This window comes from Melopsittacus undulatus, chromosome 12 (genome assembly GCF_012275295.1).
Source record: "Melopsittacus undulatus isolate bMelUnd1 chromosome 12, bMelUnd1.mat.Z, whole genome shotgun sequence".
In the NCBI taxonomy this organism is placed as follows: domain Eukaryota; kingdom Metazoa; phylum Chordata; class Aves; order Psittaciformes; family Psittaculidae; genus Melopsittacus; species Melopsittacus undulatus.
In genome coordinates this window covers 18,867,912-18,880,351 of record NC_047538.1, presented here as the reverse complement: position 1 = coordinate 18,880,351, position 12,440 = coordinate 18,867,912, and the positions used below count along the sequence as shown (strand labels likewise).

General features: G+C 54.6%; 1 protein-coding gene across 2 annotated transcripts in view; it reads left to right on the top strand.

Moving 5' to 3' along the window:
- The window catches only part of SGSM1 (small G protein signaling modulator 1), a 31,281-nt gene that overhangs the window by 8,183 nt on the left and 10,658 nt on the right, over positions 1-12,440 (top strand). Inside the window, exons 3-13 of one of the 2 annotated variants that reach the window (XM_034068626.1) lie at positions 716-791; positions 5,619-5,781; positions 6,511-6,663; positions 7,173-7,240; positions 8,106-8,251; positions 8,662-8,793; positions 9,256-9,380; positions 9,749-9,816; positions 10,212-10,375; positions 10,788-10,917; positions 11,956-12,135. In XM_034068626.1, the coding sequence (XP_033924517.1) occupies positions 716-791; positions 5,619-5,781; positions 6,511-6,663; positions 7,173-7,240; positions 8,106-8,251; positions 8,662-8,793; positions 9,256-9,380; positions 9,749-9,816; positions 10,212-10,375; positions 10,788-10,917; positions 11,956-12,135 (1,405 nt within the window). The remainder of the gene's footprint in view (positions 1-715; positions 792-5,618; positions 5,782-6,510; positions 6,664-7,172; positions 7,241-8,105; positions 8,252-8,661; positions 8,794-9,255; positions 9,381-9,748; positions 9,817-10,211; positions 10,376-10,787; positions 10,918-11,955; positions 12,136-12,440) is intronic. The other variant, XM_034068627.1, reaches the window with a different exon arrangement.

The following is a 12,440-nucleotide window of genomic DNA, read 5'->3' as shown; positions in this document are numbered from 1 at the left end:
CTCCTTGGGCTCCTCTGTGCAGCAGCCAGGCAGTGCTGGGAGCTGCCCTGAGGCCATCCGCTCTTATCCCAGCTCCCATCTCGTGTCTGCAGAAGTTACTCTCCCAGTTTATGTGGGTTCCTATTTATTTCCTTCCCCCAGTTGTGCCCCTGGTGTGGCAGCTTCCCTTGGCACTGCACTGCAGTGGGTGCTCATAAAGTGGGGTGAGCAGTGGAGGGCAGCACTGATGGCACTGCTGTGCACACAGCATTCCTGGGCACATGGGATTGGGAGATCCCTGGGTTTGGCACTGATGGGTGGTTACAGTCATTCAGGACAGCTGTCATGTGGAATTTGTCAAATCCATGTAAAATGAAGGAATATAACAATGCTGTGAAAGCATTGAGATCTGGTTCCTTTGGTAAGAGACCTCTTACCTAAGTGATGCTGGATTCCCATGCTTGGTTTTCTGCTCATTGTTTTCCTACTTGGAAGTTTCTCAAAACCAAACCAACCTTTTTTTGTTATACCTGACTTTTTGGAATAGCCACCAGCAAAGATGCTTTGGTTCTCCATGAGACCACAGTTAGAGCTGTTAGAGGTGATCAGGAGAGCCAGAGAGCAGAGGAGGCTCCCTTCAGACACAGAGCAAGTGGAGCATCTCCACTGCAGGCCTCCTCCCTCTGGTCCGTGGCTGTAATTCAGTGTTTCCTCTGACGGGGCCTCTGTTCAACAGGTAAAACAGATCATGGAGGAGGCAGTGACGAGGAAGTTTGTGCATGAGGACAGCAGCCACATCATCTCCTTCTGTGGTGAGTGTCTGGTGGGGGGTGTTGGCAGGGGCTGGGGCTGGAGCCATGCTGGGATCCAGAGCTGTGATGTGTGTGGGTCATGGGGACATGGTGCTGGAGGTGGTTGGTGCCCGGGGTGCTGAGCTGTTCTGGCAGTGCTCTGAGTTGCTGAGGCCTTTACTTTGTGCTTGAAATCCAGCGGGATGTGTCTTAGGAGGAGGGATGCTGGCAGAGCACACACTCACTGCAGGAGCACCAGGAATAATGTGTGAGGTTTTAGTCCCTTCAGAACCAGTTCAACAGAAAGTCTGAATATTTCCTTGCTGTGACAGAAGAGGAATTGATGGGAAGGAGCCTGCAGTGTGCCCCAGTGCAGGAGCAGGGCGGCTGCAGGGATCTGAAGTGGAGCTGCTGGGAGCTGTGCTCTGATGCTGTGCTGCTGTCAGGTTTGCTCCCTGGCAGCTGTGCTTCACACTCAGCCTGCTTCCTCCATCTCTGTTGCTTCTACGGGGGTGACAGTTTGTGAGTGTGGAAGGGATTCAGGATGGATCCATCAAAACCTTGGCAAAGGGTTTCCTATCAGCCTCCCAGGGAGCTGCTGGCTCTGCCTGTGATGTGTGCCTGGTGTGCGCTGTGCTCACTGCTCACAGGTGATGCTCAGGTAAAGAGCAGCTCCAGCCACCCAGTCTGCTGGGTCTGGTGGGGGCTGTGTGAGGACATTAAACCTGGGCAGAAGCCTGGGTCTGATCCTGAAGTGCTTATCCTGCTGCCCCTTGCATGAGTGAGGATGTTGTAGCCCTGGGCATGGGACAGGCTCTTTGTGCCCCTTAGCAGCTGTCTGAGAGGTGGATGATGGTTTTGTTAGACACAAATGACCAGTATGGAAGAAGAGCAGGTCCCTTGCTGTCCTCTGGCTCGGACACAGCCTTGCTCAATAGTGCCTTTGGTTTAGGACCTGTTTGTAGCCCATTCTTTGCAATGCACTGCCCTGCCAGACACGGTGCCTGTCCTGCTCTGGGGTGCTGTGGATGTGGGAGCTGTCGCTGCTGCTCACTGCCAGCACTGGGCAAGTGCTGCAGGCAGTTTGCTGGAGGGCCAAGTGTTTTACCCATCTGTGCTTCCCTGCTTGCATGTGTGAGGTCCAGTGCCATCCAGTTCCAATTGGAACCACCCTCTTTGGGATGCTCCCTGAATTTTGCAAGACAAAGATCCTACACTGGACTGCTGATGGGAGCAGTTAGAGGCCATGTATCTCTGCTGGAGGAAGCTGTGCTCTGCCCACTCCCTAGTTTTCCAGCTGTGGCTCCCCTGTTATCCACCTGGTGCCAGCGCTCCCTGCTCCTGGTAGTGTCTATGGCAACACAGGGCAATGGCTGAGCATGCAGGCAGCAGCGCTGGTGCTGCAGAGCGCTGCCATGGAGTGCAGGTGATGCTGTGTCCTCCCTTGGCCTGAGCCTTCTGACCAGTCACGGCCTTCCTGCTCATCCTGCTCCTGCAGGTCTGTGGGGAAACCCTGGGGCAGATTCCAGGCACTTCCTGCAGGGCACAGAGCTGGTGGGAAACCCTCCCTGCTTTCCAAAGAGGAGCAGTGTTGAGGGGGGATGGATGCTGGCTCCCCTGCAAGGGCCTTGGGAGGGACCACTCCAGGCTGAGCAAGTTTCATTAAAGGGCAAAGCAAGAAACTGCCCTCTTGTCCTGAGGCTGAAGGTGCTGGGGAGCCTCTGGACTGCAGGTGAGGGCATGGCAACCACTGCCCCTCGAGCCTGGTGCTCTGGCTGTGCCCATGGCTCTCAGTGACAGGCAGCTGCACTGCTGCAGGTGGGCAGCGTGCGGAGGGGAACCAGAGCTCCTCAATCCACAGGGAGCTGAAGGGCAGCTTCTAATGTGGAGGCTGGGAAGTGAATGACAGCAGTGATGACAGCTGCCTTTGGGAGCTGCTCTGGGAAGGCTCGTGCAGCACTGTCACCACTGAGGAAGGCTGTAGCATCCACAGGCACAGAACAAGAAGAGAAGGGAGCTGTGAGGTCTCCTTCCCTGCTTGGGAAAGCAGAGATGCTGCCACCTTCCTTTTCTCCTCACACAAATGATTCTTTTCTTTCTTTCTTTCTTTCTTTCTTTCTTTCTTTCTTTCTTTCTTTCTTTCTTTCTTTCTTTCTTTCTTTCTTTCTTTCTTTCTTTCTTTCTTTCTTTCTTTCTTTCTTTCTTTCTTTCTTTCTTTCTTTCTTTCTTTCTTTCTCTCTTTCTCTCTTTCTCTCTTTCTCTCTTTCTCTCTTTCTCTCTTTCTCTCTTTCTCTCTTTCTCTCTTTCTCTCTTTCTCTCTTTCTCTCTTTCTCTCTTTCTCTCTTTCTCTCTTTCTCTCTTTCTCTCTTTCTCTCTTCTCTCTTCGTCTTTCGAGGCCCATGTGCCTGTGTGCAGAACGGCATCGAAAGAGCAGAGCAGGCATCAAGGTGTGACTCATTCTCTGCTCTTCTTGCAGCACGAGGCTCCGCAGCCTGGGATTATTTATAGGCTCCTGCGACACGGAGCTGAGGCATCCGGGCACGAGGGGCTCCTTGTGGCTCCTTTGGCTCCTTCATGATGCTGCTGTGCTTTCAGTGGCTTCTGGTGCCTGCACCTCGTGCTGTTGCTCTCTCATGTGAACGGTCTGTGCACCTTGCTCACGTTCAGCTCTCCCTGCCATAAAGAGCCTTTCTCCCTGCCAAGCAGAGTGTGCTGTGAGCCTGGGGAGAGCCCTCCTCCTCCTCCTCCTCCTCCTCCTCCTCCTCCTCCTCCTCCTCCTCCTCCTCCTCCTCCTCCTCCTCCTCCTCCTCCTCCTCCTCCTCCTCCTCCTCCTCCTCCTCATCCTCTCTGTGCAGGCAGTGAGCTGCAAAGCCCTTCCATGAGACCAGTGGTGTGGCAGGAAAGGGCAGCTGCCCCCAGCAGCCCTGCTGTGCCCCAGGGGAAGGGTTTGAAGCAGACAAACATGGGTTGGCATCTGTCACGTTCAGGCTGCCCTGGGATGCTGATGAGGAGCCAGAGGCAGGGCTTGGGGCCTGTGTGAGCTCCTGTCCATATCAGTGCTGGGCCTGCTTATTGCTCAGTCTGAGTGGTCTGAATTGTGCCAGGCCAGGGAGCTCACAGAAATATCTGTAGTCTTTTGCAAGCCAGGAGTTTGGTGCTGAAGCCTCTAAGCCCTTGGGAAAGCACAGGGAGGGTTTTTCCTAAGGACACTGCACATTTGCATGTCATTTGCCAGCAGGAATGGGATCTGTGAGAGGTTCAGGCCGTGGCGTTGAGCAGAGGTGCTGATGACCACTGTGTCTTGCTGGAGCCTGCTGGGAGGCTGTTTGGCCATCAGGATGTGTCTCGCAGCACCTCAGACGCTGCCTGCTCTGCGGTGAACTCAGGCATGGCACTAAGCAGGGCAGAGATAATGAGAGCATCTCACAGCCCTGGGAGCTGATGTTGATGGGTCTGCATGAAATGGTTCTGTTTAATGTCTCCATGGAGTTGCTCAGCTGGAGGGAAAAAGCCTTTCCAGGCGAGAGGTGGATCAGCATCTGCTGGGCTGCTGCAGGGGGGGCTCAGTTCGGCTGCCTCTGGTCCTGAGGAAGGAGGGTGCTGGTGCAGCAGAGAGCGTGTCAGACCCAGATCAATACCCTGCAGAGCTGTGGGTCTGTGTAGCTTACCAGCTTGATCAGCCTGTTTAATAAGTCAGTGTTTGACACCAGGCATCCATCCCGAGCATCCCAGGGGGCTCCAGCAAGCAGATTGTGGTGGAGCCTGGATGTGTGTGCATCCTTCTGTGGAGTCATCACCATCACCCATCACCGGCAGAGCCAGGTCCTGGGCTCCTGCTCTCTATGGAGCCGGGCAGGGGTCTGGTGCTTCCTGAGCACTCGCTGTGGTTTGTGCCCAAACCACAGTCCCTGTGCAAGGCTTTGCCTTGGCTGTGATGAGCCCAGCAGGGAGAGGGACTCGGGTGCTGAGTGAGCAGAGGGACCTCACACCTGGTGCCCCCCCATGACCCTGTGAAAGCCATGCTCTGTGCAGTGGCTGCAGCCATGCTGCTCTGCTGGCACCACCACAGTGATGGTGCTGGCACAGAGCTGGCAGCAGGATGTCGCCTCCGGGCGTGCTGAGGTTCTGCAGTGTTAGCATCGATGTGTTTGCAGTGAGGGTGTCCTGGAGCAGAGCTGGATCCTGGTGTTTGGGAACACAGGCTGGGAGCTCAGTGCTGCGAGTCCTTTCTCTGCTCTGCTTCTGTGAATGAGCAAAGTGCTCTGAGAAGCCCTGGCCCTGCTCACAGCTGGTGGCAGCATGGAAGTGCCACCTCTGTGGTCTGAAAGCTGCACATTCCCATGTCATCACCAGCCCTGTGAGGTGATGTGATGTTAGTTGGTCAGGTAAGTGAGAAGGAGCCAAGCTCAGTCCTCCTGACTGGTCCTCAGGTGGTTTCATGGAGACCCTGGATCTACTTTAGCAGGCACAAGTGAGCTCTCCTTTGAAATGCTTGCATGCTGGCACATCCACAGCTCACATGTACTTGCATTAAGGTAGTTGTTCAGATTAGCAAACTTCCAGTTGGCTCCACCAACCTCCATTTTTCTTCTGTTCTGCAACACTCAAATGGTGCCTCTGTTCCACAGGACGGATGCTCCTGCAGGCAGAAAAGCCGTTCTGCTGTCTGCTGCGTGCATTGGAGCGCATCTGGGCTCCCTCATCTGCTTAGGCAGAAGTGGAACATGGCACTGGTGTCCTCTTGGGAAGCGTTTCTGCTGTGGAGTAAGGGCACGGCTGCAGCAGGGACCCAGTGCTTGTGCTGTGAGCTCCTCCTGTGCCTGCAGTAATGGCTTTGCTCTGTTTCAGCGGCCGTGGAAGCCTGTGTCTTGTTCGGCCTGAAGCGTCGGGCAGCAGGGTTCCTGCGCAGCAACAAGATAGCAGCTCTCTTCATGAAGGTGGGGAAGAGCTTTCCCCTGGCTGAGGAGCTCTGCAGGAAGGTGCAGGACCTGGAGCAGCTCATTGAGAACGCGTAAGGCACCAGCACTGATGCTGCCCCTTGGGTCACTGTGGTTTGGGTGCTGCTGTGGGTGGCAGTGTCCGGCTGGAGCCTCTGCAGCAGGAATCGCTCCTGCGGTGGAGCAGGGTCCTGGCCTGGGGTATGGAGACCCTGACTGAACTGGTTCATCTTTTAGGACGCTGTGAGCTGCAGCTGTAGTTTAAGCTGGGATGGACAAGTTCTTGCTTCCTCGTGCTCAGGGACAGCTCCTGCTGTTTGCTCCTGAGCTGTCACAGCTGATGGACCAGAGCACTAAGCCAGCTGGAACCAAATTCGGTCTGCCTCAGTGTGCAGGGCTTGAACCTGCAGTAATTCACCTTCTCTTTGGGAACTGCTTACTCATCCTTGGACAGGAACCAGGGAGATGGATGGAGCAGATACCTGGGGGCAGGAATCTTTATGCTAAGATAAACTCCTCCACTTGTGAACTGCTGTCCTCAGGCACCAGTGGAAAGGGAGTGGGGGCTTGGAGGGCTCTGCTGAGGCAGGGGCTTTTTGAAGGTGCCTGCACAGGGGGAAACTGCTTCAGTGAAGTCAGTGTTCAAACACAGATGTGGGTCTTTGGGAGCAGGGGGTGGAACAGATGAAGGAAATGGTGTCCCCTGAGCACTGCAGTCACCACTGAGACCCTGTCCCTCAGGAGTGCCCTGGGTTCGTGCACTGCTCAGTGATGTTGTTGTCTTTTCCCTTGTACCCCTAAAGACGAAATCAGGTCCAGGGCATCCCGGAGAACGTGCGCAAGATGCCGAAGCTGCCCAACCTGTCTCCTCAAGCCATCAAACACCTCTGGATCCGCACGGCCCTCTTTGAGAAGGTCCTGGATAAAATCGTCCATTACTTGGTAGAAAACAGCAGGTGAGTGCTGGCACAGGACCACCAATTGCTCACTACCAGCATCTGCCCCTCTGATGGTGCTCGAGGTGCTGCTGGCTGAGCTGTGCCTGAATGGGCCAGAGCGGTTGTTGCTCTGTACCCACCACAGGGACTCTGGTACCTGCTGCTGGTGGGCACCAGACACTCCCTCAGTTAAAGGGAGCTTTAAATGAGGCCACACTTGCTCTGCTTGTGGCTGGGTTGTCAGGGACTGCCATGTCCTTGTCTTCTGGCAGCTGCATGCTGGGCTGTCCTGTGCTGGGGAGCTGTCATCTCCAGTGTTGGGGGTGTTCTGTTGGGAGATGGTGGTGCTTGCAGCGTGCTGCTGTTCACCAGGAGTTTCACAGCCAGCAGAAACAGCCCCTTAAGGGCTTCTTGTCCTCTCACCATCGAGGAATGGTACTGAAAGAGAAGGGCATCACAGTGATTTAAAACCATTCTGTAGTCCCAGGCAATTGAAATGCTACAGATCCTGCTTTTATTTCTTCTAGTAAGTACTATGAGAAAGAAGCTCTCCTGATGGATCCTGTGGATGGGCCAATTCTTGCATCTTTACTGGGTAACACTTTCCTCTTTACCCTACCTTGGTAGCTTGCTTTCCAAACCCATGCTCCCAGCCCTGGCGCGCAGCCGCTGAGCCATGCACAGAGATGGAGGGTGGCAAGGCTGAGCTTGTGCAAGCTCCAGTGATGCTGATGGGCACAGCAGGTTCGAGGCTGGGGCCTGAGGAGCAGTGCTCCATCGGGCAGGGGTTATCTGCTCACTGCCCAGCCCTGCTGAATCCTCTGCTCTGTGGTGACCCTGAGCCCTGGGACACCCCGATGGTTCCTTGTTAGCCTGACCAGCAGGTCGAAGGAGGTGATCCTGCCCCTCTACTCTGCTCTCCTGAGGCCTCACCTGGAGCATTGTGTGCAGTTCTGGTGTCCTCAACATAAAAAGGACACAGAACTGTTGGAACAAGTCCAGAGGAGGCCATGAGGATGATCAGGGACTGGAGCACCTTCCATATGAAGACAGGCTGAGAAAGTTGGGGCTGTTCAGCCTGGAGAAGAGAAGGCTGCGTGGAGACCTCAGAGCAGCCTTCCAGTATCTGAAGGGGGCCTACAGGGATGCTGGAGAGGGACTGTTCATTAGGGACTGTAGTGACAGGGCAAGGGGTAACGGGTTGAAACTTAAATAGCAGAGGTTTAGATTGGATATAAGGAAGAAATTCTTTACTGTTAGGGTGGTGAGGCACTGGAATGGGTTGCCCAGGGAGGTTGTGAATGCTCCATCCCTGGCAGTGTTCAAGGCCAGGTTGGATGAAGTCTTAGGTGATATGGTTTAGTGTGAGGTGTCCCTGCCCATGGCAGGGGGGTTGGAACTGGATGACCTTAAGTCCTTTCCAAGCCTAACTATTCTATGATTCTATGATGTCTCTGCAGTGGGGCCCTGCGCGCTGGAGTACACGAAGATGAAGACCGCCGACCACTTCTGGACAGACCCCTCTGCAGATGAGCTGGTGCAGAGGCACCGCATCCACAGCTCCCACTGTCGCCAGGACTCACCCACCAAGCGCCCTGCGCTCTGTGTGAGTGTGGCAGGGCAGCTCCTTGGATGATCCAGCCCGGAGTGCTGGGAGCAGGGGCTGTGGAGACTGTGGGATCAACAGGGCACTGCACTGGGGGGCTCTGCCCTGGGAGAGCATCATATGGGAACAAAGAGCAAAGGCAGCTGAAGTCTGCTCTGTTGCAAACAAAACCCACTCCTGGGGTTTCTCTAAGTACAGAACTGAGCTTGGCCAGAGCCAGGAAACCTTTTAGAGGACACAAGGGAAAAGTAAAGGGTAAAAGTTGGACTTTAAGGTCTTTTCCAGCTCTGTAATTCTGTGATTTTTAGCAGTGACCTCGTAAGTGAGGAGGGAAGGAGCTTCAAGAGAAGCTTTGTGAAAGCAGGTGGTGTCTGTGCTCAGCTCACGTTTGTAGGTGGATCTCTTTCCAGATCCAGAAGAGGCACTCGAGTGGCAGCATGGATGATCGGCCGTCACTGTCTGCCAGGGACTACGTGGAGTCGCTGCACCAGAATTCCCGAGCCACGCTCCTCTATGGCAAGAACAATGTCCTGGTGCAGCCAGTGAGTACCTGCTGGGGCACCTGCCCTTTAAAATGCTCTGCTCCCTGCCTATCCCAGGATTTGATGGAGGAAAGCACAGGCTCATTTGTGGCCTGGGAAGGCAGTGACTGGACTGGGTTTGTTGGGCTCCTCCCCAGTGGAATGGCAGAGTCTGCTTCTGTCTGAGCACAAACAGGCTCCTCTCCTGCCCACTCATGACCAGAGGCCATGAAATGCCTCCTCCTGTCCCTGCCTGCTTATTGCAGTCAAGTGAGGTGCCAGTGGCTTATGTGCAGCTCCAGCCTCCTCAGGAGGTGTCCTGGTGGCTCTGCTGAAGGTTCTGCAGGGCCACGCTGGGTTTCTTACCTGGAAACCCGACGAGCTCAGGCTCAGGCTCTGGTACCCTGCAGTGGTCGATGCTTCGTGCCCCTGGCATCTTCCAGCCTGCTCTCACCAGCTGCTTCTCTCCTTGTGTTTCTCCAGCGGGATGACATGGAGGCGATCCCAGGGTATCTGTCCCTTCACCAGACTGCAGACATCATGGCACTGAAGTGGACTCCCAACCAGCTGATGAACGGCTCCGTGGGGGATCTGGACTATGAGAAGAGGTGCCTGGTTCCCAGTGCCTGGGGCAGAGGAGAGGGAAATGTTCCCAAGCTCAGGGCTTGGATCTGGTGTCCAAGCCCATCAGTGAGTTTTCCCCATGACTGCAGAGCAAAGCAATCCTCCTGTAACAGGGGAAGGAATGGGGAAGGAGGCCTGAGGTGGGAGAGGTGAGCTGCAGGAGGTGGGGTGAGATGCTGTGCTGATGTCAGTCAGGTTGGCTTCATGGCAGTCGCTCTGCTGCTGGGACCTTATCCTTTCTGTGGCTTCCCCTGGCACCAGGGCAGCCAGAGGCAGGAGCTGGAGCTGATGTGAACAGAGGCAGAGCCTCTTGCATCCCTGCAGCTCACACCTTCCCCTCTCTCTGTTCTAGTGTGTACTGGGACTATGCCATGACTATTCGCCTGGAGGAGATCGTGTACTTGCACTGTCACCAGCAAGGTAAGGCAGGAGCCAGGGTGCTGGAGGGTGTTGGCACCCTGGCACTTGCTTTGTTATCTCTGGCGAGTGCGTGTATGGGGATGCTTCAGGGCAGGTGTCCAGAGGTCTGGGTGGTCACCACTATGTAAGTGTTCCAGGAGAACCTTTAAACCAGCTCCTTAGCTGGGAAGTGCTCCACGCAGAGCAATGCCCCATGGTTTTCAAGGGTGGGATCTAGGCAAGCCTTCTCCAGGCCCCCAGACTTATAATGGACTTGGAGATGAATGCAGACAAGGAAGAGTCTTCCTTCTCCGTACCAGAAGGACAATTCCCTCAACTTCCTTGCCTGCCCCTGCATGTTTGACTGGTGTGTCCCTCATTCGTGTCTCTCTTCTCTCTGCTCTCACTGTTAATAGTAGACAGTGGTGGAACGGTTGTCTTGGTGAGCCAGGATGGGATTCAGAGGCCTCCACTGCGCTTCCCCAGAGGAGGGCACTTGCTGCAGTTCCTGTCCTGCCTGGAGAATGGGCTCCTGCCCCATGGGCAGCTGGATCCACCCCTCTGGTCCCAGCGGGGAAAGGTAGGCACCCAAAACCAGGCTTGTTCTGAGCCCTGGGCATTGCAGGCTCCTGCTGGTGTTCCCCTGTGGAGTGTCTCGGAGCAGGGATGACGAGGAAGACCCTTGGCCCTACATCAGTGCCTTCTGGTTTGAAACAACCCTCCCAAAGCCAAGGAAGATGGGCTTGGAATATGTCAGTTTGGTTTAGCTCGTGGCCTTGACCAGCTAAACAGACCCTCAGAAGGGAGATGGTGCTCGCCATGAGCTTTGGTTCTCATGGAGCTGGCCATGCTGCATGGTTATACATACTGTGTGCAATCCCGAGGCTGCTTCAGCATGGGGAAGCTGCAGACATCATCCAGGATAGGAGTTTGTCAAGCGAGGCACTGACCATGCTGACCCATGGGGTGAAGATCAGGTTTTGTTCCCCTAGGGAAAGGTGTTTCCCAAGCTGAGGAAGAGAAGCCCACAGGGCTCCTCTGAGTCTGCCTCCGACAAGGAAGATGAGGAAGCCACAGATTATGTCTTCAGGATCATCTACCCAGGGACACAGGCTGAGTTCGGTGAGTGCAGGGGCAGTGTTCTGGGTGGGCTGTCGGGGTGCATGAGCAGGCTGGGGTGCAGGAGGTGGGGCCAGGGCAATGGGCTTTGCCTGTAGCAGTGCTGCCTTTAATCATGTATGGGCTGAGGTTTACTGGTTTTAACCTTGCACTTGCTGGGGAGTCCTTCACTGCAGCTGCACAAGAGGCCACAACAAGGAAATCCTTGCACATCATTTCAGCAGTAAGGAGCACTCTGGTCATGTTCCATGGGGGTCACTGTTTCCCATCACAAGCCTCCAGTGCTGATCCTTCCCTTGCTATCCCCAGGCCAGCTCAGCAAGTGCTGCATTAGATCCATCTCTGTTCCTTCTGCAGTGCAAAGGAGAGATGGCAGCACCTTCTTTGTGTGCTGCCAGCCTTGAGCTGTGTCTCTTCGTGCCCTGGCTCACAGGGCAAAGGAGAGGATGCTGCTGGATTCACCAAACTGAATGCCTGGTTGGGAACGATGTGAGCAATATGCTTGCTGAAATTACTATGCATTTGTCCTCACTCTTCCTTGGGATAGCAGTTTCTGACTTCTGGGAGCATCGAGGGTGACTTTATAAGGGGAAACCAAGAGTGTGACAGAACTTGTGGAGGGGGTTTTAAAAGCTACAAAATTGGATCAGAAACTTGTTCCTGCAATTTTGAGGCTGGAAAGGAGCAATCACATCTCCTGTGACTCCTCCATAACGTCAGTTAAGACTATACTTGGTTCTCCCTGCCTTTAGCTGACTAACACCATTCAGTGAGTCAGATCAAGACCTGATTGAGGCTCAAATACCAGATGGAGATGCTCCTTTCTGCAGCTTCCTTTTGATCTACCCCTTAATTCCATGCTGGGGGCCAGGGCTTCAGTGAAATGAATTGCTGCAATCTCCTCAGCTGGCTCCATCCAAGTCTGTGAGGTTCCTGTGAACCTTCCCAGAGGGGGGTGGAACTGCATCAGTTCTCTCTTCTCGATGGATTCTGCCTTTATCCCCTTTGATTTGTGCCTTTGTCCTCTCTCTGTGTCTCTAGTTCCCATTAATGGTAATTTTCAGCCGTTCCTCGCCTCTGTGATCTCCATCAGTGCAATGAGAGGGAGGAGCACAAGGACTGCAGCTGCGAGCAGGATGCTGGTGACCCCTAAGTGGTTTCTGAGGCTCCCCGTCACATCCCAACCTCCCTTTGCCCCTCTGGGGACCGCTCGGCATCAGTGTAATGCGGCTGTTGTTGGTGTCTGGTGCTGCTGCTCGTCTGTGTTGTCACTTGACAGTTCCTGCAGAGCTGTCCTGACTGTCACCAGCCCCTCAGCACCAGCTCAGAGGGAAGGGAAGAGGCTTTCACGGGGATATTTCAACATCTTTCTTGCCAGGATCAGTTATTGAGCATCACAAACAGGAGCTGGTGAGAGCCAGGGGGAGGCAGGAACCTTCTCCTGTCTGGAGGATGGAATTTCTGCCATGATTTAATTCCCAAGGAGGAGTAAATAGGATTATTCTTCATTCAGCTTTCTCCATCCC